At 50.1% G+C, this 14,464-nt stretch overlaps 1 protein-coding gene across 1 annotated transcript; it reads right to left on the bottom strand.

The window, feature by feature from the left end:
* Positions 1-437: 437 nt before the first annotated feature.
* Pdyn (prodynorphin) lies at positions 438-14,225 on the bottom strand. Its single transcript, XM_057781159.1, has 4 exons — positions 13,946-14,225; positions 12,723-12,782; positions 3,557-3,708; positions 438-2,488 (listed from the first exon to the last, which is right to left on the bottom strand). The coding sequence occupies exons 3-4, from the start codon at positions 3,689-3,691 to the stop codon at positions 1,871-1,873; spliced, it is 753 nt and encodes a 250-aa protein (XP_057637142.1). The 5' UTR covers positions 3,692-3,708; positions 12,723-12,782; positions 13,946-14,225; the 3' UTR covers positions 438-1,870.
* Between the last annotated feature and the right edge of the window lie 239 nt (positions 14,226-14,464).

Genomic DNA, 14,464 nt, shown 5'->3' with positions numbered 1-14,464 from the left:
GCCAGCGCAGGCAGGACTGGAAATTGTGCCAGGCTGTATGTCGTCTGGGCGGCAGTCTGACAGCTGGATGCTGACTGTAGGCCTTGGACAGTTAAAATAGCAGTAGATTCAGATGTGGCTACTAAGACAGAAAAACAGCAAAGGCCCAGAGGAGTCAATGACTTACCCAAAGTCACCCAGATTCAATTTACAGAATTGAGCCTGGGGCACACTCACTTCCTCGTTTTCTTTATTCCACACTTTGTTTTGTAATATGACTATAGGGGCTGGAGTTATAATTTAGTGGAAGAGTGTTGCCAATCATGCATGAGGCAGCAGGTTCAATCCTCTAATACAGCTATACATGTGTGTACTTATGTGGGTATATACGCATCATATATGCATATATAATGCATTACACTTTCTCCGGAGACTACTGTTCAGGCAAACACACCAAGTCATCAGCATAATCTTATTTATTATACCAGAGAAGTAGGGAATTACACAGGCCTATTAAGGACTCACGTATTCCAAGTAAGTTGGATAAATGTGATGTTTGAGCAGCACATAAAGTCATCCCAACACAATCTACAGATTTCAGAACACACAAAGGGCTCTACAGGCTATGGCCTATGCGTGGAGAGGGACCACTCACGACATCTAATGCAAAAATGCAAATCCAGTCTGTTTCCTCTCCTATCCAGCCCCATCTCCCTAACCTACCCATATCAACATTTGCCTGATGCTGGGGCGAATTGAAACTGAGGAGGACCGTGCGTCTGACTCTGGGTTATAGGAATCAAGGGGTTCCAGCTGATCTCAAACGCTCAATTGTTTACTTGGAGACATAGGAAATAGGGCTCACTGTAGTGTTGAGGTGGGACAGTCGCTCCTTCAGCTGCAGCATCTGGATCCCCTTTCCCAGCGCCAGTGCGTATGCTGGGCCAAATGACTCAGCCAAATGGCTCGGACTCCCGCAGCCAACTCAGCTCCCGCAGAACACAGCTGCGCTCAGCCTCCTCGGCTCCACTCCGCTTCAGTTCCTCATGGGGCAGAAGTGTGATACTGATCCTTTTTAATGAGGGCTGTGGGAACTGGCCCGAATTCTGAATTTGTTGCACAGAACAAATTGGTTTGCTTTGCTCCCCTCTTACCGTCTCAGCCTTTACAAGCTCATGGCTTTTCGGCATGAGCAGCAGGGGAAAGGCACTACCCTAACCCAGGGCCTAGGAGCAGGCATTTCCCGAGACACGCTTGAAGTCACGAGAACTCTGGATGCTCAGACTGAGCATTTAGCCATTAGAGGCCTGGCCTCACTGGGGTCGTAATCCCTGCTACCGAAAAGGCTTTTCATTTAACCCGTGGCCTCCAGAGCAGGGAAATTAAAAGAGCCCCTAATGTTGAAAATGCGGTTAGGATTTCCATATATCTTGTTTTAAGTTTCTACTTTGTCTCATGCATGCACACTGTCAGGGAATGCTCATTTTTCTTCTGAGAGGAGCTCGTGATCAGTGAAGTTTGGGGATCACAGATTGGTAGGTATGAAGAACGAGTCTTCCCTGGATTCTGGGGTGGGGGATGTCATAGGGACAGCGTGGTTGGGTTGGTGTCAAAAACCACCACTGATGGGGATAGAGGCCTACAGGTTTGAGCCCGACATGGGACCTACTGGCCAGGGACTGCCGCTCTTCTCTGTCACTGACTGCAAACAAATGCTGCACTCACTCACAGGCAGAACAGGGGTGGGTTGTGCTTAGATGTTTCCATGTGAATGTTGAATGGAGTAAGGGGTGGGGCAAGCACAAAGGGGTGAAGAGATGGCCTCTAGTACAGGAAGAGGTGTGGGGGGGGGGACTCTTGACCCAACTCCCTGGTGGGGAAATGTTACGCATCAAACATCTAGATCTTCAGAATAGGTATCAGGGTTTTCCTGGGACCGAGTCACCACCTTGAACTGACGCCGAAGGAAGCCGCCATAGCGCTTCTGGTTGTCCCACTTCAGTTTGGGCCGAATGCGACGCAGGAAGCCCCCGTAGCGTTTGTATAGGTCCTCATGCCCTACCGGCTCCCCATCCTGGCCCCCATCCTCGTCCCCGGCCATCTCTGAGCTCCTCTTGGGGTATTTGCGCAAAAAGCCGCCATAGCGTTTGTCCTGTTTCCTCAAGCCCTCCTCGTTGAAATGCAGTGCGTCAGTCTGCGTGGCTCCGTCATTCATCCGCTCGGCACCCACCAGCAGCTCAGACTCCTTTCCATCCCCAAACCTGCCCGAGAGAGCCCTGAGGTTTTCCTCTGAGACGCTGGTGAGGAATTGCTTTTTCTCCAGCTCCTTCAGGAGGGGCTCCAAGAGCTTGGCCAGTGCACTGTACCCTTCTTCCAAAGCAACCTCGTTATCCACGTCATCCTTGCCTGGGAGCCCAAAGGCAGAGGCGGCGAAAAAAGACAAATAGCGCTGGCATCTCTCCCACTCCTCTGATGGTGGCACCAGGTCCTGGCATTCCAGGGAGCAAATCTGAAAGGATCCCAAAGAGCACAGAAGTAATGACACCAAAAGACTGTCATCATGTGAGAGGTGAGAAATCAGACTTATCCCAAAGGCACAGAGGCAAGGGTGGAAATGCCTAAAGGAGAAGCAAGATTGCCCTGCACATATGCCTTCCCTCTTCCAAAGGGTGTAGTTCTCTACCAGAAGTGGAGGGGACTGCTAACACTTTAGAGACAGAGGTTCAGAATCGCAGGAAAGATGCGCATAGGGAATGGGAGGGTTCCATACACCTGCGGGTGTGTCCTGGGAGGATCATAGGATCTACTTCATAGTGCTGTAGGGAGCACTCAGTCACCTTGACTATAATGGTAGTGGCAGTAGTGGGCAATGCTGGGAATTGAATTCTGAAGGTCTGTGGCCACATTGCTTTCCCACAGTGAGCAGGACACACTGCGCGGCTCAACGGATATAGACTAGACTCAGAGAGTAAACACTTATCATCATCATGATCTCAGAGAATCACTCTCAGTTTGTAGATGAGGAGAGTGAGACTCGGAAAACAGTTTCAGAGTAAGGGGGCTAGAAAGGGCCAGAATCCAAGCTTGTGTGTTGTCCACCACTGTACAGCCAACTCGGCTGCAGTCCACCTGCAGTGCAGATGTGGTGTGTGGGGGAGGGTGACCCAGAGCAACACCAACAGATGGGGCATAGAGAGGGGCGGAGGCTCCAAGCCCACCAATCTCATCCTGACAGGGATGACCAAATTTTGAGGTGACTATCAGTGAGAAACAGAAGCCTCGGAATGTGTACCCAGTGCTGCAGACAGCACACCGAGCACCCAAATGGTCTACACCCTGTTGCCAAGCACTTGGCTGCCTGGAAACATGGTCTGTGTGCAGGCCTGGGGGAGCCATGGTGATGAAGTCTGGACTGCAATGGGAACTAGACAGCAGCAGACCCTGATCCCCACCTGACTGGAGGGCAGGAGAAGCCATGAACGATGCGGTAGGTGCAGCAGACTCAGCAGCTTCCCAGATGTGTCCCTGGGTTCCACCCACAAATAAAATGGTATGGAGAAGCCTTGCTGAGACCTACCAGGGGGTTGATGGGGTGGGGCCCGTCCTGAGGCCTCACTGCACACAGGGAGCACAGGGACAGGCAGTCCGCTGCATCGTCGGAGGGCACCACTGCCAGGAGGCAAGCCGCCAGCATCAGCACAGACCACGCCATTCTGCCTCACTCTTTTGCTGGAGAGGGAGAAGGACAAGATGGTGAAGTTGTCCTGAGCTGACAAGGCCACGTCTCTTACTCACGTCTCTGTGTAGGAGCAGCACGAGGCGGGCTGGCGTTCCCCTTCCTGTCGAGTAGTCAAGGACACAGAAGCTGGGGAGGGAAAGTGGGAGTCAAGGCCACGGAGTAAGGGCTGACGGGAGGGCTGAGTAATCGCTGCCGTTGGGATCTTTTCTCTGTTCACAATTCACGCAGCAGCTCTGCAAGGCAGGCTGTGCTGTAGTTTTCACTGGACAGGTGGGGAAGCTGAGGCACAGGAAAATGGTTCCACACAGCTAGGAAGCTGGGGAGTCAGGGCTCGATTGGGTCTGTCCAACTGCAAGACACACTTAGGTTATCACCAACCAGAAGGTGTACAGTTATGACCTGAGTCCCCAAGCTGGAGTGATCTCTGTCTCTGTCTCTCTCTGTCTCTCCCCCCCCTCCTTTCCTTTTCTCTGTCTCCTAGTCTCACTCTCTGTCTCTGTCTCTCTTTCCCTCCCTCTCTGGTGCTGGGGATGGAACCAAGGGCCTCACACATGGTACACAAGCATCGTATGACTGACTTACACTCCTCTTCTTACTGGTTTTTGCAAGTTCTCTGGAGCTCGCCCTTTTCCCCTTAGCGCTGCTCCTCACTCGGACCAGAGCTCCCCTTCACCCCTCTTCACACTGGCCTCCCTCCTCAGCTTCTCAGATTGGAGCATGAAATACCCTTCTCGGCGTAGTAATTCGGAGAAGGAACCCACAAAGTGAAGTAAAGCCTCAGCCTCTGCCTCACTGTCAGGCACTTTCTGTCTGATCCCACCCCTAACCCCAGCAGTGAGGTCTGGGATCTTCTCTCTCACCTCCTGGCCTTGCACATGCTGATTTTTCTTCCTGGAGAGCTTTCTCCCTCCTTTTACCTCTTCCTTCCTTGATTAGGTCTCATCTGCCAGTAACTTGTACCCTCTCCATCACCATAGTGCACCCCCTAACTAGCCGTGCAAGCACTCCGCCCTTTCAGGCACACACACACACACACACACACACACACACTGAACAGAGAGACTATCTCTTGTCCTCTTGGCAGTACTTGCTTGTGGGCCTCAGAAAGGCTAAGTTTGTTCCTGTCTCAGTGCCCTTGTTTGTTTTCTTCCTGTCTGAAGCTCTCTGACCTCAGGTTTTCACAAGACTGCCTCTGTGTTAACTAAACTAAATGACACAGGACCAGAAGGCTCACACTGGCTGAGGAATCCGCCTTTACCATTTCCCCCAACTAGAACGTCAGCTCTCGAAGGCACTGACTTTAGCTGTCTTAGCTTCTTATCCCAGCATTTAAAACTCCAGCCAGTACATAGGCCCTTAGTAAGTGCTTGACCAGTGGAGTGATGGATTATGAGAAAGCTTATTATAACTGTCCCTTTTGAGAGGGGAAATATGGGCATTAGAAAGACTGGAGGGAGGACAGGAAAGAGGACAATCATGTAATTATATTTCAATTGAGGTAAAAAAATTAAAGTTGTCCCCCTCACAGTCAATTTTTAAAGGAGTTTTATTTTTAACTATATGTCAATATCAGGTGGGGTATATATATTTCAGGTACCTTTGGAGGCCAGAAGAGGGTGCCCTGGATCCCCCAGAGCTGATGTGACAGGCAGCTGTGAGTTGCCTGGCATGGGTGCTGAGAACCTAACTGGTGATGATGTAAGTCACAAAACAATCCCATACCAGTTTGGGGTCCTTTGCAAATTCAGTGTTCACCCCTAACCACTGACCCAGCACTCTGGCCTCGTCAGTCAACTTTTCACCATGTAGTTCCTGCAAGCCAAACTGTGAGGCCCCAGAGACCCTTAGCTGGCCAGCTGGGGGGTTTTACTCTCTTCCCCACATAGACATCCTGACCTACTGTCTCCAAGAAAAGAGACACTGTCTGCTCTCCTCCTGCAAACTGCTCTTTCTCTTCTGATGTCCAGGGGCTTCAAAGGTTCCACTCATGAGCCCAAACATCGGAACACATTCCAGAACAGGTGTCCTCTCTCGAAGCACACAGTAGACTCCGCGACCAGAGCCTTCCTGACCATTGTCTCAGTTGCCATCACTGAGCTTCTCCTGCCCTAAGCCCCTCTGGGGGCGCTTCTGGTGCAGGGAGCTGGGGTGCAGGGCCCACTCTGTTGATTCTCTCCAGCTAATAATTACAGTTTCTAGAACAGGTTTAGTCACCAACAGCTAAGTCTTCCATGAGTCCCAGAAACAATTCGCAGAGCCCTGACTCTAGCCCAAGCCTCATCTACCCACTCACTGAGGGGTGGGCGTGACTGGCCCACTTTAGAGAAGCAGAAACTGGTGTCAGGAGCTTGGTAGTTTGTCCGAAGTTCTATGCAACTGTAGGCTGGACTGCAGGTCCATGTGCTTCTCCTGAGACTGGGCTCAACTGCTGCTGGCACAGGGAAGCTCAGAGCAGAAAACTCAAAGAGCTATGCTCATGTACCCTATGAGTCTCCACATCCCTCCGGTTTGTCCCCTGCTCTATCAGAGGAGAAAATCAGAGGTCTGGGCAAGCAAATGTTCCATTTACATGCAGACAAAATAAAAGGTTCATGGTTGTGGGGGGAGGGGCTTGTTTTGGTTTTTGGTGTGTGTGTGTTGTTTTTCTGATACTAATAATACCTGACCTAACCCATTATAATATTTGAGCAAATGAAACCACTGGTGATCCAGTGTCAGTCTCTAACACCTGTTGGGAGACTTCCAAAAGCACCAAGCTCTAAAATAGACCCAATTTCGAACTCTCTATACAAAATTGGTATCCCCCTAGACACAATCTCCATGGTAGCCAGGGACTCTCTGGACACTCTCATCTGACCCAGTTCTGCTCCAGCCTCTCAGGCTCCATAATGCCTCCCAGAGGTCTGACTCTTTCTGCCTATACCCAGCAGCCTTCCTGACATAGTGAGCTTGCATTTCTGTGCTCCATCCTGAACATAGCTTAATGTGAGGAAATCCTTGAGACAACCCCATAAGGCTGAAACAATATTTTCCCCAGCTCTATAACCAAGGGCCAATGCATACTATCTCCAGCCCTTGCATTCAGAATTCCCTTTGTCCAAACACCTGTCACCTGTTCCTATTATCTTTGACCTAACTAACTCTCACTCTTTAGAACTCAGCCTTAGGAATCACCTCCAGGAAGTCTGTCTGGACATGATCTCTCCTTGGAGCTCCTGCAGCCACCCATGCTAGCCCCAGCACATAGTTACATCTTATCTGAGTCTGACACAAGAGGGGATTTTGTAATTGCAAAGTTCCCGCAGTATGAGTGCGTGTGATATGCTTGACCATGACAGGGAGGCCACAGTTGAGAAAAATACATCAAAGAGAAACTGGAGAACTAAATGCCAAGAAGGGGCAGGGGCCAGTTTGTGCCAGACTCATGGGCCTAGCTATAGTTTGCATTTGTTTGAAACATCATGAGAGGACCAGAAAAGTTTCTGTGATTGATGCATGCATGCATGGATGGATGGATAGATGAACAGATGGATGGATGGATGGATGGATGGATGGATGGATGGATGGATGGATGGACAGATGGGTGGACAGATGGATGGATGAACAGATGGACGGATGGATGAACAGATGGATGGATGGATGGATGGATGGATGGATGGATGGATGGATGGATGGATGGATGAGCAGATGGGTGGATGGATGAACAGATGGGTGGACGGATGGATGGATGAACAGATGGATGGATGGATGAACAGATGGACGGATGGATGGATGGACGGATGGATGGATGGATGGATGAGCAGATGGATGGATGGATGGATGGATGGATGGACGGATGGACGGATGGACGGATGGACGGATGGACGGACGGACGGACGGACGGATGGATGGATGGATGGACAGATAGATGGACAGATGGATGGATGAACAGATGGATGGATGGACAGATGAATGGATGGACAGACGGATGGATAGATGGATGGACAGATGGATGGATGAACAGATGGATGGATGGATGGATGGATGGATGGATGGATGAACAGATGGGAGGATGGATGGATGATGGATGAATGGACAGATGGATGGATGGACAGATGAATGGATGAACAGATGGGTGGATGAATGATAGAAGAATGGTTCCCAGAGCACCACCCAGGACTCAGATGAGACCAGGAATTCCATACAAGTTTGTTGATTGAATAAACAGACATTTTAAAGCTGGGAGTTTTCCGGGGGGGGGGGGGAACATTTATTTCCAACTTGTTTGGAAAAAAGTCAAAAGCCTTTGAGGCATTGGACTTGCATCTCACTTTGGTCCTAGTCATAGGGGTACATACACACAGACCAGTCCCCACTGTCCCTGCAGAGCACCTAATAAACACTTGTCTCTGCCACACTTGGAAGGCTGACTCAAACAGCTTGGGAAAGCAACTTGAGATGAGAGGGGTTTGATGGTCTTGAGAAGGTGGCCCCTCCAATCCCGCCGCAGGCCACTGAGTCTGCTCAGTAGGAGAGCAGAGCGCAGACTCCAGCTAGCCACTTACCACCACTTGGAGAAAATTTCCTTCACTAGACAGTGGGGCTAATAACAAAGGTTTTGGGGGTTGTTTAGCCATCAGGTAAGAGACCATGTAGGCACACTAAACCTATGCCTGGCACACATCGGGCACTTTAAATAAAGTATAAAGGGATGGTCTGGTCTTATGTGGAATACAAGCCAAGGGAAAAGATGGCTGGCTGAACATATTCTCTGTCCTGCATGGGACCTGGTATGTGGGAGGGGGAGCTGGTGCCCCTCATGATCATATTGATCCTATAACAGCCTTTACCTCCCAGGAGCCCACAATGTACCAGGCATATGCATATTAGTTCAGAACCCCTGGGGGTCATGCTCATAGATGTTTTTAGGAGAAGGGAAGTTCATTGTCTGAGCTCTCTTGGCAATTTGATCCCTGAGGCTGAATGTGTCTTTACACACTGGCCTTGAGCCCCTCACCCCCATCTTCTTCCCCCCTCTTTGTGGACACCAACTCCTGAAGAGAAGCTGCATTTGCAGAGACTAATGAACTGATGAGAAGCCCAGCCCTGTGGAGAGACGACCGCCGCAGGTGCAGAGGCTAGTTGCCTTATCTTGGGCTGGCGTCAGCCCCCAGAACAACCAACCCTTGCCCACTTCTGTGTCAGACATAATGCCCTGTGACTAAAAGATAAGCCTTTACAATCTACTGTCTTAGTAGATGCACTGGCTTCCAACCCAAAAGCTAAGGATGTCATCAGGTGGCATCTTGGGCCTGCAGAAAAGCTTCTGCCATCTTCTGCACCCGCCTCTCTGATACACCCACCCGTGTATTTTAAACTTGCCCTGACTTGTGACTTTCTTTGTTCTGTGAAACTATAAAATGTCCCAGAACTGCTTCCATGTCAGAACATGGAGTTTCCATCTGTGTTCCCAGGCTCCAGAATAAACTTTCTCTTGCTCCCTTTGAGATACGAGCTGGGGTTTTCTTGTTTTGTTTTGTTTGACACCTTTAAAAGATAAACAGATTGCTGAGCAATGTCAGGTGGCTCTGGAGTTAAGGTGGGGCAGGGAGATTCCCAGCTTTGCATTGGGGAATCCATCTGTGCTGTCTATGATGGACAGAACTTGGAAGTTAGGTACTGCACAGCATCTTGGGTAAACTGAGGAGAAAAGTGGCTTTAGCCTTTCATGGATCGAGAACTAGAAGGGCAGGCATGAGGCAAGACCCAACAGTGGCCTAGGGGAAGGCAGGCTGGAGTCCAAATGAATCCTCTACACTAGCACCTCATGAAATGAATGTGTCCTTGGCCACACTTAGGGCCCGTGTAACAGCAGCCTTTAGGGGGATGGGCGGAAGGCAGGTGGAGGCATGGGGTGTGCCTATCCTCCACCATAATCACAAGATCTAAATTGTTTCTTCCCATCCACAGACATGTTCTATGGGTTTCTGCGAGAACCCCGGCCCCACCAACAGCCATCCACAGGTGTCTCCGTGCCACAAGAGCATCGTTAACTGCTGAAGCAAAGACTCGGTGGCCCACAAAGACGAGGGTGTTTACTATCTGACCCTTCACCAAGGTCGTGTGCTGCTCCTGCCTCATTGACCTAGACAAATCTGACAGGTTTCAGCTCATTTTCCTGGGTCTCCAGACATGTGGACATGTTATCTAATAACAAGGTAGCCATGTCCTGGCAGAAGACCAGAAAGGTTTACTACAGTAGAGGCAGATTGTACCCACACCCTACAAGTTCAGAGCCATTGCTGGTGGCAGAATATATTCAAAGTCACCACTCACCTGGACCTTCGCTATTCCTTGGAAGGTAAAACCATGGGCCCATCAGCCCAGCACCCTCTCTCCATGGGCCTCTGTGAATGTTGTTAAAGGACCAGCACACAGTAGGAACTCTTTCCCCTCTTGATCCAGAGTTCCTTGAAAGAGTGGGTTTTGTTTTGATTTAATTTTTTGTCCTCTACCTAGCTTTGAGATATTTCTACTGTAGTCAGCTGGGGCTCCAGAGGTAACAAGCATTTTTATTTGAAAAGCCAGGGAGGAATAATAATAGCATGATTTAACATCACAATTATCTCTGGGAGCAATGTATGCATATGATTATGCCTATTTGGAGGAAGAGGAAATAGGAAGAGGGAAGAATGAAGTCACTTGCTTAAGGTCATACAATGAGTCAGGAGAGCTCCAGCTCTCACACCCACCTTGACACACGTCAATGTTTCTGTGACCCTCCGGTGACAGCCACCTTGGAATCTAACAGACTGTGAGCCACTGCTCTGGGCCAGATGCCTCCAGATGGCCCCTCAAGGCAGGCTATCAGTATAGGCTCAGGCTTCAGAGGAGAATTGCCCTGGTGGCAGGACTGGAATCTGTAGCATCCTCCACCTGGAGGCCAAATGCTTTATATCTTTGGTATGAATCACCTGCATCTGTGATCTGGGCTATCGGTCCCACTTTCTAGGTGGGAATGCAGTGATTCAGAGAGATGGGAACGAGGCATGGCATTAATCCACCGACTGCACCCACTGCCCAGAGGAGTAAGGACACATGGCATGTCCTGTGGGCTAACCCCCAGACTGTCACACTCCTGTCACACTCCTGAAGATGAAACCACTCTAGAACTTTTCACCTTACTGGAAAGTAGCAAGTTCATTTTTGTGAGTTCCTAAGGGGCTGTCAACAAAAGGCTCTGAAACTGGAGGATGCCCCTTATTGAGAAATGCTCACTAATAGAGGAGGGGCAACCAGTTTGCAGAATGGCTTTAGTTCTGAGCAGAAAATGAGCCAACCTTTTGTTCAGCAAGTATCAAAGCTCGGACATAGGGCCAGGCCTTACCCAAAGGTCACCACATTTGCTGAGCAGAGACAAATAGAAATACGGGTCCTGCAGCCCAGGCCCCAATGGTCACAGTCTCGGTGACATCATTAGCTGCAGTTCTAAAGGAATGTGTCTCCGCTGTCAGATTGGTAATGGAGTCTCCCTTATTGTCGTTTGGTGCATTTGTAGGATAAGGAGAAAGAAAAACGGAGAACGAGAGGTCAAGGAGAGAGATGAAGAGTCAGAGTAAAGGGACACGAGTGGGTGGGGGCAGTGCAGATGCTGGGGAAAGAGAGGACGGGGCTGAGAGGAAGCAAGGAGAAGGAGGTAAACCCCAGTGTCCTATTCTGCCTCTCCCCCAAATCTGCTACATAGTAACAGCTCAGGAAACCCTTATCAAGTTAAATTGAATCTTACAGGAATAAGACTGGGGACACAGGCAGGTGAAGCCACTGCCGCGGACACAACACCTCTGGTGAGTATGTCTGCAACCTGTAGCCAAGCATTCTGGCAAGAGGGGCAAAGCAGATAGGGTGAGGAGAAAACTCCTGAGCATGTCACCTGCTTCAGGTATGAAGTTCTGGTGGGGGCGTGGAGTAGGATCCAGGCTGGGCTGCAAAGGACCTGGAGACATAGCTCGGCCTGATGTCACTATCTCTTCCCACTGTGGTCAGCTCTGTCTTGGTGAAGTTGTTTTAGCACCGTGTCAGACCCCTAAGATCTGCCAATCACTTAGGAGCTGAGATGAGCAAGTGGATGGAAGAAATCACCTGCTGACTGCCCTTCCTCAGATATGCATTGAAACCAAAGCAGCGATGACTGACCCCTCAAGGAATAAAAGAAAGATATGAAATATAGAAAAGTTGGGCCAGGATATCGGGAGCGGTGATGAGATGTCAGGGAGGGATTTCATTGTCAGGGGAGGGCAGATAAAGAAATGAAGTCATCTGTAGGGGTGCAGAGAGGAACACTGGCCCCAGAAAGATCTGACTTTTAGTCATATTTCCCTGGAAGAGCACACGGTACATGGAATGGGGTGACCGAAGATGTCATATAAAAAAAGGAAGGGAGGGGCTCATTCTGAAGCCCGCCATTTTGAATCAGCAGAGAGATGGCCATGGTAGCATTTACTGAGTGCCTACCAAATACCAGGTGCATACAGCCTCCCTTCGGAGCCTCACGGAGATATGAAGGAAAGGACATTATTATTATCTGCATTATATCGGTGAGGAAATTAAAACCCAGAAAAGGAAAAGAATTGTTGCAAAATTACCCAGCAAAGGAAGACTGGCTACGGGGTTTAAACTCAGCCTAGGCTCAGATGTGGCCACGCACTCTCAGGTAATACCTGGAAAATTCTTAAAGTAGCACTCAGGGAATCCTGTGAGTTTTCACAGTCTTCCATGTGCTTTCTCAAACGCCCCAGAGTGAAGCACTTGAGCAGCCTGCTGCAGCACAACAGGGGAGCCTACCACACAGCTGCTGTGGGAGCTCTGGGACACCCCAAACCTAGCTGTCAGCTACTCCGGGAGACAAGGAGAGTCGCCTGCCACCCAGCATACTTAGCACAGTGAGGACAAAGCAATGGGTTCAGGAGTGTGTCGGTAAACACACACACACACACACACACACACACACACCAGCACCATAACTCACCCGTTGTGGCTGCTTCAAGGACTTCCCCTGCACAGATCTCAAAGCCTGGGGAAGAATGACCTGCAAAAACAGAACAAAAGACAGAGTGGGGTGGGATGAGGCACTGGTGAGGGGTGCAGGGAAGGAAGGTGAGCAGGGTGCAGGAGGAAAGCCCCCAGGAGAAAGAACGGAAAGGGATTGACGTTTGGAAAGGTTTCGCTACAGATCCTGACAGCCATGCCTGTCAGATTAGAACGATGAACGGTGTCTATTTCACCAACCCTTGGCAGAAGCGCGATAATGAGAGTTCGCTGTCTGTGGGAGGGTGCTTGAAACCAGAGCCAATAACCTAAAGAGCTTGGAGGCTTTATTAAGGGATACTTGTAAATCTTGAGAGGTTCTCAAAAAAAAAAAAAAAAACACCCAGGGAAAGTAACAAGCCACAGAATTTACTGTTCAGCCATGGAGTGGTCTCCAGCCACCTTCTCTGAAGCTCGCCAGCTTTTTACTAATGTCAAACTTTGGGGTTCCATAATACTTTCTTTGGATGTGGGCACTACTATGAGAGAACCCATGGCTTTCCCCAAGCGAGCTTCCTGCAGCCTAACTTAGCCGCCTCCGGCGTAATTTACATGAAAGCAACAAGTCTTTTCAAAGTAAAATTGGCGAGCTTTGCTCGGCCGGCTCGGGTAAGTAGCCACGCTCCCACAGCCTCCATTCGGAGTAAAATCATAGCAAATTAGCACCTCATCAGCGATTAAACATGAATTAGAAAGAATAAAAAAGACGGACGGCACTTGTTTACGCGGTGATGGTGCCGCTCCACACTTGGCAAATGCCGAGTCCCGGACCTCATTAACGTTTTTAGTCCTTGTTCTCTAAGTCCGGTGAGGCTGTTAACCTTTAAAATCCGGCTAATTAGTGAAACCTCTTGGTCTTCCGCCCAGGTTGCCCCGTCTCCTCAGACCCTGGAAACTAGCATGGGGACCGCTGTGTGGCAGAGCCGAGGCGCAGCTAGCACCTGTGTAAGTCAGGACTGTACAGGGCTTGGGTTCTAGAGGGCAGGCAGCTCTTAGGACTTCCTGACCTGGCTTTTGTAAACTAGCCTTGAAAGGACGACTTCCTGCGCTAAGTAGTCAGAAACAAACCTGACTTCTCCCAGCCCAAGCTCCCACGGGTCCCTCTGCCTGGCGTCAGGGGCAGATGCGTCAAGCCAGAATGCCTGAGCTGCCTGCAGATCTTACCTGTACACTGCTTTGTCCCTGGTATTCTGGCTGGTCGGGTGGTCGGGTGGCCGATCCAAGATTCAGGAGGCACCCTGACTCTAGCTCAGAGAAGTGCCACAGAGGAAGCTGTGAGGGCTACCAAGTCCCCTTAGAATGGCAGTTCTGGAGCCTTTCCCCCCTTTTATGGATGAGAGTCTCCCCCTGTCGCTCAGCCCTCTTGCGCTTGCTAGCACAGCACACGCTGCCAGGAGCCAATGGGGAAATGGCAAAGCAGTCAGAGCTCAGACCCCCCAGGCCCTTCCACTCAACTCCCTGGGCCTGAGTGAGACACAATAGCTGGTGATGGGATGTGGGGGAGGACGCAAGTGCGCAGTCTGGGGGTGGATTCTCAGTGTAGTGCTGTTTGTCACTTCCAATTCGGCCACTTTCAGCATTTCCAAGAGTGTCACAGGAAAGCAGAGACAAAGGTGGGGAAAGGCAGAGACAGAAAGATGGAGAGACTCTGAGTGAAATAGAAAGGCAGAGAGAAAGTCAGCA

The sequence above is a fragment of the Chionomys nivalis genome, chromosome 9 (genome assembly GCF_950005125.1).
Source record: "Chionomys nivalis chromosome 9, mChiNiv1.1, whole genome shotgun sequence".
Lineage (NCBI taxonomy): Eukaryota > Metazoa > Chordata > Mammalia > Rodentia > Cricetidae > Chionomys > Chionomys nivalis.
Note: the sequence above shows the minus strand (reverse complement) of the source record. Positions and strands in the feature narration are given on the sequence as shown.